At 49.6% G+C, this 16870-nt stretch overlaps 1 protein-coding gene and 1 long non-coding RNA gene across 3 annotated transcripts in view; one reads left to right on the forward strand and one right to left on the reverse strand.

The window, feature by feature from the left end:
- Window positions 1-1619: 1619 nt before the first annotated feature.
- The window catches only part of LOC144298260 (fer-1-like protein 4), a 34624-nt gene continuing 19373 nt past the window's right edge, over window positions 1620-16870 (reverse strand). For both annotated transcript variants that reach the window (XM_077872911.1, XM_077872910.1), the window contains 17 exons: window positions 14196-14394; window positions 13994-14052; window positions 13775-13906; window positions 12744-12786; window positions 12539-12654; window positions 12326-12463; window positions 12106-12222; window positions 7155-7282; window positions 6784-6954; window positions 6244-6398; window positions 5504-5664; window positions 4704-4789; window positions 3450-3548; window positions 2980-3221; window positions 2234-2514; window positions 2044-2144; window positions 1620-1948 (listed from right to left, as the gene is read on the reverse strand). In XM_077872911.1, coding sequence (XP_077729037.1) covers window positions 1756-1948; window positions 2044-2144; window positions 2234-2514; window positions 2980-3221; window positions 3450-3548; window positions 4704-4789; window positions 5504-5664; window positions 6244-6398; window positions 6784-6954; window positions 7155-7282; window positions 12106-12222; window positions 12326-12463; window positions 12539-12654; window positions 12744-12786; window positions 13775-13906; window positions 13994-14052; window positions 14196-14394 — 2421 coding nt within the window. In that variant the 3' untranslated portion in view covers window positions 1620-1755. The remainder of the gene's footprint in view (window positions 1949-2043; window positions 2145-2233; window positions 2515-2979; window positions 3222-3449; window positions 3549-4703; window positions 4790-5503; window positions 5665-6243; window positions 6399-6783; window positions 6955-7154; window positions 7283-12105; window positions 12223-12325; window positions 12464-12538; window positions 12655-12743; window positions 12787-13774; window positions 13907-13993; window positions 14053-14195; window positions 14395-16870) is intronic.
- LOC144298265 (uncharacterized) lies at window positions 11470-16647 on the forward strand. The gene is made up of 4 exons (XR_013365190.1): window positions 11470-12039; window positions 13739-14087; window positions 14287-14373; window positions 14499-16647. It is a non-coding gene; the product is annotated as an uncharacterized LOC144298265 (long non-coding RNA).

A 16870-nucleotide genomic window follows, 5' to 3' on the forward strand; every position in this document is an offset into this window, starting at 1 on the left:
CTCACTGGTCTCCGTGTGCTTCTTGTATCTGACCAGAGCCTAGAAACAACCCCTCATTCAGCCACTTACTGAAAGCAGTCAGGACTGACAGATCAGGCCAGATGCTCTCTGGGAGCCCCACATAGACATCCCCTGGCTAATAGGGCTTTATTCAAACCTGACGGATGTCTACCCCACAGCCCTGTCCTCAGTCCCTCCTCTGCGCTGGTCTTTGGGCCTTTTGGGTCCAGCTCCAGGGCTGAGATGGACCTTTCCCGTATGAGCTTCCTGGAGCCACTATGGCCCTCAGGATCATGAGTGGCTGACCCCAGTGGTACTAGGGCCCTGGGTGCAGGCTGGGGCTTGTCACCTCTTCAGTGAGGGCTAAAGCCGGGGCTTCTCCCTGCTACCCTGGGCTCAGTCTACTGAGAGGGGTCCAGCCAGGTTGGGTTGAGTCTCCTAGGTGGAGGCAGAACTAAAAACTTGGAGAGATGGGAGCAATGGCCACTGTGGAGCCGGGCTGGCATCAGACCCCCAGCTCTGGGTCTCCTCAGGGTTTCCCTTTACAGCCCCGAATACGTGTGCAGAACCAGGCCCAAGACCCCGACCATGCTGCAGCCCAGGGAAGCAAGGATGTTGCCAGCTGGTCAGTTCATTCAGTCCTTTCTCAGGGAGTGTCTGGGTAAGATACTGGAAGCAGGAATAGAGAAGACAGGAAGCAAAGTGGGATGATGAGAGCAACATCTCTAGAGGCAGACCGGCCTGAGATCCGGCTCTGATGTGATCACTCACGAGCTGTGTGGCCTTGGCCAGGTCTCATCTAGAAATTGCAAATCGTATTGCCGCTGTAGTGAGTCTTGTTTTTTTGGTCAGCTGGAAACCATTCCTACTTGTGAACAGTATCCCGAATTTCCCCTGGGCACCTCCCTATCTTCTCACCTTCTGTATTGGGAAGGAGGTTTGATTTCCCACCCTAAGCTCCAGGGAGGCCCCCAGTCAGCATAGCGCATCCCCCTGGCCACAGTGAGCCAGGGCACGCCAGACTGTGTCAGGACTGGGAAAGTTTGCTTCTGGATATGAATGTGGGAAGACATGAGGTTGGTGCCGCTATACTACAGTCCTGAGGGGGCGGATTGTCTACAAATGAGCTGGCCCCCAGAGGACAGCAGAGCTGAGCCCAGAGGCAGAGAACCAGTCCTAGGGACATTGCTTGAATCCCATGACAAGTCGCCAGTTAAACCCTGGGAATTGCAAGCCCCCCAAATCCCTTTCTGCTTAAGCCATTTTGGGTTGGGATTTCTATCACTTGCACCCAGAAGTGTGCTGACAGGGCTGCTGTCAGAGTTGATGAATAAACAAGCTAATGAAGTATGGAAAGTGCTTAGCTGTCACAGGATGGTAGAAGCCATAAGCAAGTTAAGTGAAAGGGACCCAGCCGTTGTCAGGAGTGGGAGCAACAGGTGGGCTGCTCAGAGGGCATGACAGCTTGGTGGCCAGGACTCCGCGGCCCTAAACTCCCTGCCAGGTCCCATTCTTCTGAGTGGCAGCCTCCCATCTCTAGATGACTCCTCAGCCCGGGTCATCCAGGGACAGCTCTGTTTTCTGCCCCCTGTATTACCACGTAGAGCCGAGTTCAGGCATCAGAGGGGAGGCACGGTCAAATTTATTCAAAGAAAGCACTTAACTCTGCTCGTATTGGCGAGAAGGACCCCCTGCCCCCGGAAGCGGGATTTGAGGGGCTGCAGTCACAGGAAGAGCGTCCAGGATCAGTTAGGGTCAGGGCTGGTGGAGAGGGCGGAAGATGACCTGGCTGATCTGGCCAGGCATGGTGTAGAGGACGAGGAGGAGGAAGACCGCGACCAGGGCCAGGAGCAGCAGCAGCACCAGGATGCGCCAGTACCGGCGCCAGATGAAGAAGATGAAGGTCTTCAGGGGGTTCACAAACCAGTTGAAGGAGGTTTTAGGGCGGCTGTGGGGGAAGAGGTGGTGTCAGAATGACGAGGAAGCCCCCCATCTGCCCCACCTCCCTCTCAGGCTCTACCGGCCTCCGCGCTGCCCCCTCACTTGGGCTTCTCCAAGGGCTCGGGCTCCTTCCGCCCCTTCCCCACTGGCCGCTTCTCAGCTTCCTCCACGGTCAGCAGCTCAAACTCTGCCTCCACCTTCCCCTAGAGAAAGGGGGAACAGAGGCCCAGCTCTCAGGTGGGGTCAGGCCCAGCCCCCAGCACCGCTTGCCCTGCACCTGCCCTGCCCCCACCGTGAGGATGTGGACGTTGCCTCCAGGGTCTGTGAACGCCAAGTCTTCTGGCCGGCCCCTCCTCTTCCTCTGCCTCCTCTTGCCAGCCTGAGCCTCCCGTTGCTCCCGCTCCTCGTGCTGCTCGGGCTCCCGCAGCTTCACTACAGGCCACCAGCCCCGCAGGCGGCGGCAGTGAAAGAGGTTGCACCTGGGCCTGGCCCCATCACGGGCCAGCCGCACAGAGCAGAGCTCAGGGCCCCGGGCCCCCCGCACCATGTCTGGCAGCTGCAGCTCCAGGGATCCTGCAAGTCCAGAGCTCTCCCGGTTAGGCAAGAGATCAGTGTGTGTCTGGGCCCTGGGAGGGTGGGGGGTTCGCGGGATGGCAGCACATCAGGACTGTGCTGGGGCATGAGAAGCCAGCCTATGGCGGTCAGGCCATAGCTGCGGGCCACACACGGCACAGCCCGCACGTGGGCAGGTTATCACACCCTGGCGGAGCAGGGCCAAGGATGGGACCGTGTATCATCATCCAAAGTGACCTGAGCTTGGATCACATCAGAAGCTTGAGTTGGGGACTCTGCATGGGAATGGGCGTCATTGTACTCAGGGATAAGTTCAGGAATGAGGCCAGAGAGCAAAGATTAGTGATGCAGGGTCTGAAACCCAGGATTCAGGGCTGGGCCAGAGCAGGAAACCAAAGGCCAGGGGGAGAGGGGCAATGAGGGCAGAAACGGGCCGGGCGGGGTAGGAGGGAGGTGAGGCAGTACCAAGGAAGTCGTTGGCAGAGATGCGGTCATAGTCCCAGACCTGCAGGACCAGCACAGCTGGCTGCCGGAACTCCGCCTCCTCCAGGGCGAAGGGTCCAGGCCGGCGCTGAACGCTCACCTCCCGCTCCGTGGGCAGGTAGTCGAAGCGGAACACAAAGCGCCAGTTGAAATTTCCCTCCCCAGTCAGAGAGTTGAAGTGAACGTCTGTCTCCTGCTTATCATGCTCCAGCCCCTTCACCCAGCTGCAGCCAGGGGAGAGGTGCAGGCGGAGGGGTGGGCCTCGGCACGGGAGCCAAACCCAGAACCCAGCTCTCACCCATCTAGCCCCCCGACCACTGGGCTGGGCCCTTTCCCACCTGGCACCAGCGTGGGCCTAGAGGACAAGGCTCTGGCTTGGCCCAAAGCCCGAGCCCCTGACTGCAATTGCACCTTAAGACACAGCCGTTTGCTGGCCCGGCCAACAGGCTCACCTCCTCACATAGATGTCGCTGGACATCTCTCCAGTGAGTGGGTTCACATCATCCAAAACGACATCCTCTGTGTTCCAGATGATGACTCTGAGCTCATAGCTGGGGAATGTATTGGAAGAGAGTTTTCAGACTCTTGAGAGGGTCCTGAGAGGGGCTGCAGGAAGGACCTAGGCCACGGCCTTGAAATTCACCAAGTGCCTCTATGTGCCCAGCTGGGTGATCAGGGCGGCTGGGTATGTAAAGGGACAGCTCTGGCATCACTGATCACCCCCACCAAGCAGAAGGCACCAGGAATGGTCTACTGACCAAAAGTGGGCCAACAAGTTTCTCCCATAAATTTGGAATCAGGATCCTGAAAGGTTGGGTAACATCAGATACAAAGTTGGTTGGAGCCACCACAAGCCAGGATGCCATGCAGACTGAAGTTGTAGGGTACAGAACAGAGGAAGCCAGTCTGCAGCAACAAATGGGAGAGGGAGAGAGACAAAGTGGAAATAAGAGTGTGCAGTCCCTGAGGGGCAGGACGGGCTCCAGCTTTCCTGATCCTACCCCAGTAGCCCTGTCCTTGGCTGTCACAGGTTTTCCTGGCTAGCTGTTGTTTTCTCTTGCCCAGCATCCATTTCCCTCCATTTGTTGACAGCACCACGATTCTCTGTTGCTGAGCCCTCCACCCTCACCCCCACGCTGTCAATCTGGGAGATTCCTCTGGAGCCAGGTAGAGGCGGGTATATCACCTAGGACATCACCCAGGACTACCCATCAGCGTATTACAGCGCCCTGGCCACAAGGATTGGTTAAGGCTCAGCGTTTGATGCAAGCTGATCCAATGAGGGTCCCGAGACTTTTGCTCTTACTGGTGAAGAAGTGTTTATTTTTCTGCTCAAGTAGTCGAGTTGGTAAGGTGGAAGCCTGCCACTGTTAGCAGCCCCCTGGTCCCCAGACTGCAAACGTCCCTGAGAGTAACACCAAGGAAAGCAGAGCCCAGAGATAGAAAGTGACAGACTGCTGACATCTGAGGTGCATAACCCTCCACGGAACTCCACTCAGACTAGCTCAAGTCCGAAGGGCATTTGCTGGTATTTAAACTCTTTTGGTTGTAAGTGCCAGACACTCTACTCACAAGGGTTTATGAGAAGAAAGCGAATTTAATGGCTCACCTAACTGAAAAGCCTGAGGCAGCAGCCTCTGCCTGCTTCACTGGAGCCACCCCCACCCCCGCCCGCCCCCCATCTGGGGAGGAGGGTCAGAACTCACCTGATTGGCTGCCGAGGCTTGATGTCAACTGGGGGTGGGGTAGGCACATCGCGGGGGAAGATGTCAATCCACATGTGGAGGGATCCCTGGGAATATAGGACCAGGCTGAAGGGTCCTACTGGGACACACCTGTGATAGCCCTGTGGCCAGAGGCGGTGACTTGGCGGTGGCGGGGGGACTAGGGGGCAGAGCTGGGGCCAGAATAGCATAGTCAGGCAGGTCCTGGGGGATGAGGGTGAAGGTAGAGTCTGAAGCGGGGGTTCCAGTGCTGAGGTTAGGTTAAGGATAAGGCCCTGAGTGGGAGGTTGAGATCAAAAGTAAGATCTCCAGGGATCCCTGGGTGGCGCAGTGGTTTAGCGCCTGCCTTTGGCCCAGGGCGCGATCCTGGACACCCGGGATCGAATCCCACGTCGGGCTCCCGGTGCATGGAGCCTGCTTCTCCCTCTGCCTATGTCTCTGCCTCTCTCTCTCTCTCACCTCTCTCTCTCTGTGATTATCATAAATAAATAAAAAAAATTAAAAAAAAAAAAAAAAAGTAAGATCTGGTGTTCCCAAGGTCCAGATCCTAGGGACCTGGGGTTGAGGTCAGATTGGGTCTCCAGGTCTGAGCCTTGGTGGCCCAGGGGTGGGGATCCAGCAGGAACAAAATCACAGGTGGAGGTATGGAATCCAGAATCAGAAGTGGCAGGGTAGTAACCAGGTAGGTAGAGGTCTTGGGGGAGGGGCACCCTGAGGGCCCAGGGTCCAGGAGCAGGTGGGAGTCCTGGGGTTCTGGGGTTGGGTGCTGAGCCCTCCCTCACCTGCAGCAGCCCTGGGCTGCGGGGATGGTAGAGGGGCCGAGTTTCCACGTGCTCAGGCACCAGCTGGATCCCAAGCTCTGGCATCTCTTGCCAGTGCCGCAGCACCAGCAATGCCTGTGCCTCCTCGGGGACGTCACTTGTCACCTTGGGGGCCCCCCTACCTGAAACAAGAGGGGTACGAGCTTGGGTTCTGCACATTTCCCAACTCTCCTGCCTTCCTCCCTCACCCCACAACAGAAGTGCAAAGCCGAGGCAGCTACTGTTTTGGACAAAGCCCATGGGCTGGAAGGGCAAGTCCACAAGGCACAGAACGTGGGGAGATGTTTCTCTGACAACCTTTGCCAGTGAAAAGCCAGCAGTCGAGGGACAGTGGGATTGAAGGGGCCATGGCTTTGCACAGACTCTGTTTAGAGACATACCACCAGCCATTTGTGAGGCAGGAGCTCAGTTCTACAGCCACATTTTGTCATATGGGACCCACCCTCATGGGCCACCCTATGTCCTAGAAGCTTGATTAGCCTCTGAGGGATCTACTTCAACTCTTTGAGGATCGTGCTCACCAACAAAGACCATTTTCTCCCCACCATCCAAGGACCTCATCCTTAGCCAAACTCACCTCCTCTGCTGGTGGAAGGAGGCAGGCTCTTTTGGGGACACACTAGAGCGGGCACCAGGAGCCCCCTGTACCTTGCTTAGCCAGTTTGCTCCCTGTGGGTTGTCCTGCAGAGGGGGGCTGGTACCTGGGGGTAGAGTCTCAGGCGGTGTCAGAAAGACTTTGCTGCCCACCTTGACAGCCCCGGCTCTGTATTCAGGGCCGGGGAGGCCACAGCGTTGGCACAGCCCTGCCAGAATCTGTGAAGGCCGGAATGCATCACGCCAGGCATTGTACCCATCCCTGTGCACAGAAAGGGAAAAATGCCTCAGGTGGGGCAGGGATGGGGACCCTTGAGGACACGTGATCCAGGTTTAACTCCGATGCAAGGCAGATTAATCCTCGCTTATGGTAACCATGAAAATCAAAGATGTGTGCCACATGTTCCAATGGGGGAGGCAGTGATATTACCTCCATTTTGCAGCTGAGGAAACTGAGGCTTAGAGAGATCAAGTGACTTATAAGATGCCAAATCCCAAGCCCAGGTCTTGACTACTATGCTATAAGGTCTTGGTCATGGGGAGGTCCCCTTCTATGAAACCAAAGGATCTGCACATACCAATGGGAAGGTAAACTTGAATGTCTTTGGTCAGACTCAGAATGGCTCCTGAGGGCCTGTAGGACTCACACGTCATACTGGGAGGCCAGCCCACAGTTCGCCCTGTGGTGGCTATAGAATCGGTTTTCCAGGTCAATGTGGGTCTCTCCGATGAGGTCGTCAGAACCCACAAGGTCATGATCAAACACAGCCACGGTCAGCTCTGGCTCAGCAGGGAGAGAGATGCTGAGCTCCAGGACCCTGGCCGGGAGAGAGAATGGCTGAGGTCATCTCCATGCCCTAGGAGATGGTCTTGTGGGGACAGGGGCTCCAGGGCAGCCTGGAGCAGCCTCTGTCCACTCCCTCACCATCACCACACCAGATGCCTGAGTGGGAGCCCTGGGGCCACAGGGTCAGATGGTAAAGGTGCTCCCATTCCCAAGCCCAGGGCCCAGCCTCACTCTCCAAAGATGGGGTTCAGTTGCTTGGGGATGTAGCGCTCCTTGGTGTCCTGCCGCTCCCGGCCAGCACTCACCACCACGTAAGGGTCTGCCTTGCCGTTGGGGTCCGCAGGAGCCAGGTTGGTAGCCTAGGGGGACAGTATGGGGTGGGGCTGAGAGAAGTGTCACTGTCCTAACCCAGGGTTACCCTCGCGGGACCAAATCACGGATTAAGTGAAAGCAGTGAGTTACCACAGAGATCTCCCACCATGAGGAATTAACTGAGGGGTTGGACAAGATGACTTTTATTTTCTTTTAAGTATATTATGAAATGTTTAAGACATACAAATGCTATAATGAAAAATATAATGAAACAGATAATATGTAAAAAGATGCATAGGGAGGCATCTGGGTGGCTCAGTCAGGCATCTGCCTTCGGCTCAGGTCATGATCCCCGGGTCCTGGAATCGAGTCCTGAGTCAAGCTCCCTGCTCAACGAAGAGTCTGCTTCTCCCTCTCCCTCCATTCCTCCCTACACTTGTGTTCTCTCTCTCCCTCTCTCTGTCAAATAAATAATTTTTTAAAAATTTAAATTATTTTAGAGAGAGAGAGCACAAGCAGGCAGAGCAGCAGGCAGAGGGATAAGCAGGCTCCCCACTGAGCAGGGAGCCTGATTTGGGGCTCGATCCCAGGACCCTGAGATCATGACCTGAGCTTAAGTCAGATGCTTAACTGACTGACCCATCCTGGTGCCCCATAAGATCTTTCTTTTTTTAAAGAAAGATGTATAGGACTTTAATATTCAAATCATAACTTTCTGTATTTTTTACTTTTTACAATGATAAAGATATTTTAATATAAAAAAGTAATACAATGAGCATGTGCCCAGCTTAAGAAATAAAACACTACCAACAAATGGAATCCCCTTACCTGATTTAATTCTTTTTTCATCCCTGAAGTAGCCAGAACTCTTTACTTGAGGTTTAGGATTCACACACACAGAAAAAGTAAATATACTTTTACTACATGTACACATATCCCTAAGCAATGCATAGCACCATTTTGCATGTTTTTTAACTTTATGTATTAAACTTTTCTGTTTTGATAACTACACAATTTAGTAAATGTATAACATACATAAATGTTTGAAGTATTATTTATATACAGTAATATATTTTTAGTGTTTTTCACACTCCTATCTGCAGTGTATGAGCATTCCAGTTGCTCCACATCTTTGTCAACACTTGGTACTGTCAATCTTTTTAATTTTAGTCATTCTAGTGTGTGCAAAGTTGTAGCTCAATGTGGTTTTAATTTGCATTTCCCTGATGACTAGGCATATTGAGCATCATTGCATGTGTTTATTCACCTTGTGTATGACAACTCACTGCCCAGGACACCTTTCATAAGGAAACCAACCAATCCAGAGCCCATGCTCTGAACCATCTCCTCATTTGGCCCTTCATTCTAGGAACATTCCTCTGCCCTAATCATCTCAGAGCCAGGTGCCAGACTAGAGACAGAGAGACAGTCCCTGTACCAAAAAGCATGCTGGAATTATTCACACAAACCAATCCTAAGCCTGCTTACCCTGTCTTGTCTTACTTTTTCTGCAGAAACCACAATAGAGGCTTTGGCCCTTGCGTTCTCCTTCAGACTTCCCTGTGTGGCCCTGGCAGAGACACAGGCAGAGAGAGAAGCAGGCTCCATGCAGGAAGCCCGACGAGTCTCCAGGATCACACCCCAGGCTGCAGGCGGCACTAAACTGCTGCGCCACCGGGGCTGCCCTAGGATTTTTTTTTTTTTTTTAATGCATATTGGCCTTGGGGTTTCTTCTTCAATCAATTGCCTTTTCATGTTCTTTCCCAAATTGTTTTTCTGCATCTTATGGGTTTGTGGAAGTTATTTATGTATTGTAGACACTAACCCTTTATTGATTATGCATCAAGTAGACACCTTGCCCCCAGCCTGTAGCTGGTCCCATCACTTATTTGAAAGTGTTTATGGATGCTCAGAAGTGAATCCGAATGTAGTCACATATATCATGTGCTTCCTAATTTACATTTCGTATTCATTTATGTATTAAGAAAATCTCCTGCCACCCAAGATCACAAAAATATTTTGACATTTCCTTACAGTTTTGCTTTCCATAATCAAATATTTAACTGGATTTTTTTGTGGATGCTGTATATTAGGAGTCTAGTTTTCTTTTTTTCCACATGGATAATCAGCTTTCATGGGAGCAGTCATAGAGTAGTCCCATTTTCCTCCCACTGATCAGCACTGCCAACTCTGGTATAAGCTTCCATCCATGTCTGGGTATGTTTTGTTAAATCTCTACCCTGACCCATTAGCCTATTTATCAATCCCTATGCCAAAACCACACTGTCTTAATTACTAGAGCTTTATAATAATTGTCTTCCTACATTGTTCTTCAAAATTGTGTTGGCAATTTTGGGCATTTGTCCTTTTATAGTTATTTTATTAACAATATTTTTTAGTAATCTCTCTGCTCAAAGTGGGGCTCCAACTCATGATCCCGAGATCGAGTCATATGCTCTACTGGATGAGCTAGCCAGGCATCCCATTCCATAGATATTTTAGAATTGGCTTGTTAATTCCAGGGTAGCAGCTCTTAGCCTCGTGCTTGGCTTCTGGTAGATACTACACTATGAGAATGCTAGCCCGATCCCATTCTCCCTTTGTTTCCACCCCTTTGCCATTCACACTCTTTAGGTAACCAGTATCCTTAGTTCAGTTCCTCTTTCCTGTATTTCTGGTACACAAAGGAGCAAACATGTATTTTCTTCTTTCTTACATGGAGAGTAGCACACTATAGGGACTCTTGTACTTTGCTTTCTCCGCTTTATACTGTCCTGGAAATCACTCCATTTGTAGTCTTCCTCATTCTTTGTTCCAGCTGCATAGTACTCTCTTGTGTGGACATGCCACAGTTTATTCAACTGTTCTGCTACATATGGACATTTATTTTTTTTAAAGATTTTATTTATTTATTCATAGACACAGAGAGAGAGAGGCAGAGACACAGGCAGAGGGAGAAGCAGGCTCCATGCAGGGAGCCCGACGTGGGACTCCATCCCAGGTCTCCAGGATCATACCCCAGGCTGCAGGCGGCGCCAAACCGCTGCGCCACCGGGGCTGCCCCATATGGACATTTAATCAAATTTTATGTTTAATGGCCTTCCATCTTCAGAATTCAATTTTACTATTTCAAAACTTCCCAGTCACTTTTGAAAGCCTTTTGTTTTCTGCTTGTAAAATATGTTAGGTAGTTGGTTTCCATTGCTAATACTTGAAAATTCTAACATCCCAAGCAAGCCCTTACAAGTTTCATTCTCCTTTGTGTTGTTTTTCTGACAATGTTTCCTTTTTTTTATTTTTCTGACAATGTTTCCTGATAGTTTTCTTCTTATTATTATTTTTTTAATTTGGGGTTGTGAGCCCAAACCTGGTCATCTAAATCTATGAAGCTGGGGAAATCTTGGGACCATTTTGAGCCAGTTCCTCATCTTTGAGTTTTCTGGACTGCGCAGATAATATAAATTTAAGTCTTAAACCAATGTGAGAGCAAAACTCTAATTATAAATTCTTGGGGAAGACATTGTTTTCTATTTCCCCCAGTTGGAGCAGAAGCTGAAACAGATCGTTTACCTAACAGGCTCTTCTCCTAGTGTGTCAACTTCTCCAGCCCACCTGTCACTAAAAGCAAAGCCCTTCCTGGGTGCTGCTTCATGCAGGGGTCTTGGTTGTGGCTCCCATCTTAGATAGGTTATTAGATCCCAGGGCTCAGTGTCCAGGCTTGGCTTCTGGTAGACACTATACTATGGGAATGCCAGTCCAATCCTGTTCTCCCTTTGTTTCCAACCTTTTGCCATTCACGCTCTTTAGGTAACCAGTATCCTTAGTTCAGTTCCTCTTTCCTGTATTTCTTGTACACAAAGGAGCAAACATGTATTTTCTTGTATTTTCTTCTTTCTTACATGGAGGTATGTATTGATAGGTATGGACAAACCTCTCAAGACAACCTGCACTTCAGAGACTGGGATTCCTGCTGCCTCTTCATCCTATGCCCATTGGGAATTCCCATTCTCATAAGTTTAGCATCCATTTAAGATTGTTTATCAAGGGATCCCTGGGTGGCGCAGCGGTTTAGCGCCTGCCTTTGGCCCAGGGCGCGATCCTGGAGACCCAGGATCGAATCCCACGTCGGGCTCCTGGTGCATGGAGCCTGCTTCTCCCTCTGCCTGTGTCTCTGCCTCTCTCTCTCTCACTGTGTGCCTATCATAAGTAAATAAAAATTAAAAAAAAAAAGATTGTTTATTAAGCAGTTCTAATATATTACCTCAGGAGGTTATTTCAGACCATCTAGTCTGCGACACTGCTAGAAGCAGAAGATCAAGATGACTCCTACTATCGAATTATGCACTAGGATGTGCCATGGAACATTTCTTTAAATTCTGTCTTAGAATCCTTATATTTAAACCAGATAAAAGCACGGGATCTATTCTGGTGCTGGGATCGAAGGGGGCAGAGCTACCCACTCACTCCTCTCATTCCCTGAGATGCCTTTCAGGAAACTTCAGGGCCCTGCTGAGTGCTGTCTGAAAACTACTGCAAGACAAGGATCTGTATGAAGGTATCTGATAACAAGCCATTGTGAACCTTGAGATTCAGAGCTGCGCTCTCCTTGGAGTTATGCTCCCCATTCTACAAACTAATGGTGTGGAACCATGCAAAGGAGCCAGAAGACATAAGTTCTACATCCAGGTGGTGCCACAAACAAGCTCTGCAACCCTGGGGAGTCTCTTAACTTGTGCCTAAGATTCCCCAACTGAAAAATGAAGAAGGTGAACTCTGTTCCCGGAGGTCCCTTCCAAATCCTTCAGTTAGTATCTTTTATTTACATTACCTTTGCTGGAGCTGGGGGCATGCTGGGGTGATGGGTACTTACTTTTACCACATATACTCTGACCAGGAGCTTGATGGGCCGGTTCTGTGGGACACCCCGGGAGATCTTGGGCTCAGAGAATGACACTGCCTCTGATTCAGGGTAAATAAGGAAGGAGCCCTGGATTGGTGGGAAGACAAAAAAAAAAAAGTCCCTGGAAAGACAGTCTTCCTTCTGCATCCCTACCTGTACTCCTTGGCCACCCTTCTTTCTCCAAACATACCTTGAACTTGCCTACAAGGTGCCCAGACCCTTCTTTCTCTCCATCTCCATCCTGGCCGCCTTGCCCTCGGTACAGGGGAAACACATTCAACCAGTCTTCAAAGTAGTTAAACTCTTCCTCCAGGGTACCGTTGTAGATCTGAAAGGCAAGGGCCTCGGTGACAGGCTAATGTTCAAATCCTAGCACAGTGGCCTCTCACAACCACCCACTCACCTTCAAAGTGGCGAGTGCTTTCTTCTGGGACACGGAGCCTTTGACTCCTTTGACTTCAGCCTCACCCTGACCCTGGTCTTGGGCCTCCCCATCCCCAGAAATGAGGTTGACTCCATCTGGGAATAGCAGAAATGCCACACTTAGAAATACTGGTGTCAGAGGAAGGAGGGAGAAAGAGCAGGAGCAAGAAAGCGAAATCTCCTACCTGACTCTCCAGAATCATCCATTTCATCCTCCTCCAAGTTGGTCTGAAATCAAAGGGCAAGTGAGAGATTCATCCACTCCCTTCACCTCTTTAATCTGCCCCTTTTCCAGGATAGGGAGTTGAGAAACCTTAGTTCAAGGTCCAACTGTGTGAACCACTTGCATTTTCAAAGTTTCAGTTTGTCTAGTCCTCTGCTGCCCAAGACAGTAACCCCCAGCTACATGTGTCTAGTGAGCACTTGAATTGAGATGTGCTGTAAGTGTAAAATACACACCAGATTTTAATTTTTGTTTATTCATGATAGTCACACAGAGAGAGAGAGAGAGGCAGAGACACAGGCAGAGGGAGAAGCAGGCTCCATGCACCGGGAGCCAGACGTGGGATTCAATCCTGGGTCTCCAGGATCGCGCCCTGGGCCAAAGGCAGACGCCAAACCGCTGCGCCACCCAGGGATCCCTACACACCAGATTTTAAAGACTCAGTATAGGGCAGCCCCAGTGGCTCAGTGGTTTATCGCTGCCTTCAGCCCAGGGTGTGATCCTGGAGACCTATGATCGAGTCCCACATCAGGCTCCCTGCAGGGAGCCTGCCTCTCCCTCTGCCTGTGTCTCTGCCTCTCTCTCTCTCTGTCTCTCATGAATAAATAAATAAAATCTTAAAAAAAATAAAATAAAGACTCAGTATAAAATAAGAATGTCAAATATCTCATTATTATTTTTTATAATGGTTCCTTGTTGGTATGATATTTTAGATATATTAGATTAAACAAAATGTATTACTAAGATCAATTTCACCTCTCTCCTTTGACTTTGGGCTACCTCAAAAGTGGGTGGCTCACATATTTCTGACAGCACAGCTGTAGATAGTAGAGTTAGTAATTTTCAGCTTCCAAAACTGTTATGAAGATGAGAAAAAATGTCTAATGAAGAGCTCTGAAAAACTTTAGGGCTCCACATTTCATGAGATCCTTTTTCTTCCCATTTATCCTCCTCTAGTTCCAGCTGCAGCCTGGAACCCGCCTCTGCCCCCACCTGCCCCTGGAGCTCCTGCAGCGATGCATAGTACTTGGACCACCAGTCAAGCTCTTCAGGATCTGGGATATCCTCCTCCAGTTCAGGGCCTTGGTTTAGGAGGCTTCCCAGGGGGAGCTTCTTCAGAGGAGCCTGAGGGAGAGAGAACTCAGTGCCCCTAACCCAGCACCACCCTAAGCCTCGCCTGCCCTTCTCCATCCATCTTTGATATCCCATCACCTTCAGGAGCCGTCTGGGCATCCCCACTTCAGCCAAGAAGGGATCCGGGGTCTTCTGTCCTGGAAGAGGGGAAATGACACCAGGAGGAGATCAGGTGAGTATGAGTCAGATTCCATGCCCCACAGAAGGGTCCCCTGTAGCCATCTCCACCAGGAACCAGAGGGGCTTCTGTCGGGTGGTCCCTAAAGGGAAGGCCCCTTACCTTGTGGTCCCTTAAGCACTAGGTTCCCTGTTTCCTCCTCTTCCCCTTCTTTCTCGGGGGGATCCTCATGACCCCGGAGTATGAATCGCAGCATGTGGGAGACAATGTGGGACCCGACAAACACTGTACGGCCAAAGGCCCGGCGCTCAATTACCAGGATGCTGAGTGGGGGCTGCAGGTAAGGCTGCTCTGGCAGGTCCTGGGGGTGGGGAGAGAGGAACTCAGTCTCTGCAGGCCTGGGGAGGAAGGAGAGGCAGCCACAGAGCCAGAGAGAAAACAGTGCAGTTAAATCTGCTTTCTCAGTTCAGCTCTGCCAGAGTCTCATTTTGTCACGTCCGGGAAGTCACCAAGCCTGTTTTCCTGGCAAAAGGGGACACACTCCTGGACTCAAAAGACTGCTGTAAATATCAAATGACATAACAGATACAAAACAACTTTGGAGCCTACAAAGCACTATCAGAAATACGTGGTGGTGATTGTTGTTCTTATATAAAGGATGGATGTTCAGTTTGTTAATATAGACTCAGCCATAAAAATGTGTAGGTCTTTTAATACAGAAATTCTAGATCTATCAGTGGATCCTAAGGGGGAGGAGAAATAACTAAAATATTGAATTGTTGGGTTTATTTTATATGTATGTGACAATTATTGCACAGAGGAGGAAGGAAAGAATGGCACTGTCATGGAGTAGTGTTCATCTGAAGTAGATTGTGAAAAATCAGTATGCATACTGCAATCTCTAGGGCAACTACTAAGTGAAAATCAACAAAGGAATTAAAGTAGTATGCTAATAAATAGCTATGTAATACAAAAGAAGGTGGTAAAGGAGGAACAAAAAATATATGAGCTACATAGAAAACAAACAGCAAAATGGCAGATGTAAATCCAACCACATCAATAAAATAATAAATGTGACTTTGATGTGAAAACAAAGGCTAAAGAATGTAGAAATATAGGGAAAAAGTAAATTTCCTTTGCAGCCCATTAACAAGTACTTAACACAGGCAGGATGACTTTCCTCCAGGAACTCAACTGCCTAAATGTTAATACTTTGCTAAAGGCAAAAAGCAACCTTACCTTAATATTAACTTGACCTCCAGGATCCTGTAAGTCTTCTTTAACATATAAAAATCGCTTTGGAAACTTCCTTTATCTCTACCTCCCAAGATATATGTTAGCAATCACCATCCCCCAAGCATATGGCCCACTGGTAGTACACCTGAAGGGCCTGATGACTAAGGCTTTGTTAGATGGTAATAAATGACCCTTTCCTAACAATAGGTAGCCCCTCAAGATGCTGGAAACTTTGCTTCTAAATTTTTTAGAGACTTACACTATCCCTAACCCCCTTCCAATTTGAAAGTATATAATGGGCCACTCCTCATGACCCCAGTGCAGCTCTTTCTGTCCACGGGTCCTATACCTGTGCTTTAATAAAACCTTGGGATGCCTGAGTGGCTCAGCGGTTGGGTGTCTGCCTTCAGCTCAGGGCGTGATCCTGGAGTCCCAGGATCGAGTCCCACATTGGGCTCCCTGCGTGGAGCTTCTTTTCCCTCTGCCTATGTCTTGCCTCTCTCTCTGTGTCTCTCGTGAATAAATAAATAAAACCTTAAAAATAATAACAACAATAATAATAATACTACCCTTTTTGTACCAAAGACAGCTCAAGAATTCTCTCTTGACTGGGGTCTGCTCCCAGACCCCAGCATTTCACATCAACTTTATTAAACACTTCAATCAAAAGGTAGAGAAGAGATTATTGGGGCGCCTGGTGACTCAGTCAGTTAAGTGTTTGACTCTTGGTTTTGGCTCAGATCATGATCTCAGGGTTTTGAGATCCAGCCCTGTGTGGAGCCCCACGAGGGGCTCTGTGCTCAGTATGGAGTCTGCTTGAGATTCCCTCCTTCTACCCTCCCCTTGGGTGTGCCTGCACACACACTATCTCAAATAAATAAATAAATAAATAAATAAATAAATAAATAAGATCTTTAAAAAAAAAAGGCAGAGATTGTCAACTGGGTTTTTAAAAAGATTTTATTTATTTGAGAGAGAGCACGAGTTAGGGGGGAGGGGCAGAGGGAAAGGGAGAGAAGCAGACTTCCTGCTGAGCAGGGCGCCCATCACAGGGCTCAATCCCAGGACCCCAGGATCATGATCTGAGTTGAAGGTAGACATTTAACTGACTGAGCCACCCAGGGACCTTGGATTATTATTATTTTTTTTTTAAAGAAACATCTGCTGGGGCACCTGGGTGGCTCAGCCAGCTAAGGGCCTGACTCTTGATTTTGGCTCAGGTCATGATCTCAGGAACACAGGATCAAGCCCCATGTCAGGCTCCATGCTCAGCACTGAGTCTGCTTGAGATTCTCTCTCTCTCCCCTCTCCCTCTGCCTCTTACCCCTCACACTTTCTCTCCATCTCTCATATAAATGAATCTTAATAAAAAATGAAAAGATGCGGGATCCCTGGGTGGCGCAGCGGTTTGGCGCCTGCCTTTGGCCCAGGGCGTGATCCCGGAGACCCGGGATCGAATCCCACATCGGGCTCCTGGTGCATGGAGCCTGCTTCTCCCTCTGCCTGTGTCTCTGCCTCCCTCTCTCTCTCTAACTATCATAAATAAATAAAAATTAAAAAAAAAATGAAAAGATGCAACTACATGATATCTAAGTGATATC

Source organism: Canis aureus, chromosome 26 (assembly GCF_053574225.1).
Source record: "Canis aureus isolate CA01 chromosome 26, VMU_Caureus_v.1.0, whole genome shotgun sequence".
NCBI lineage: Eukaryota > Metazoa > Chordata > Mammalia > Carnivora > Canidae > Canis > Canis aureus.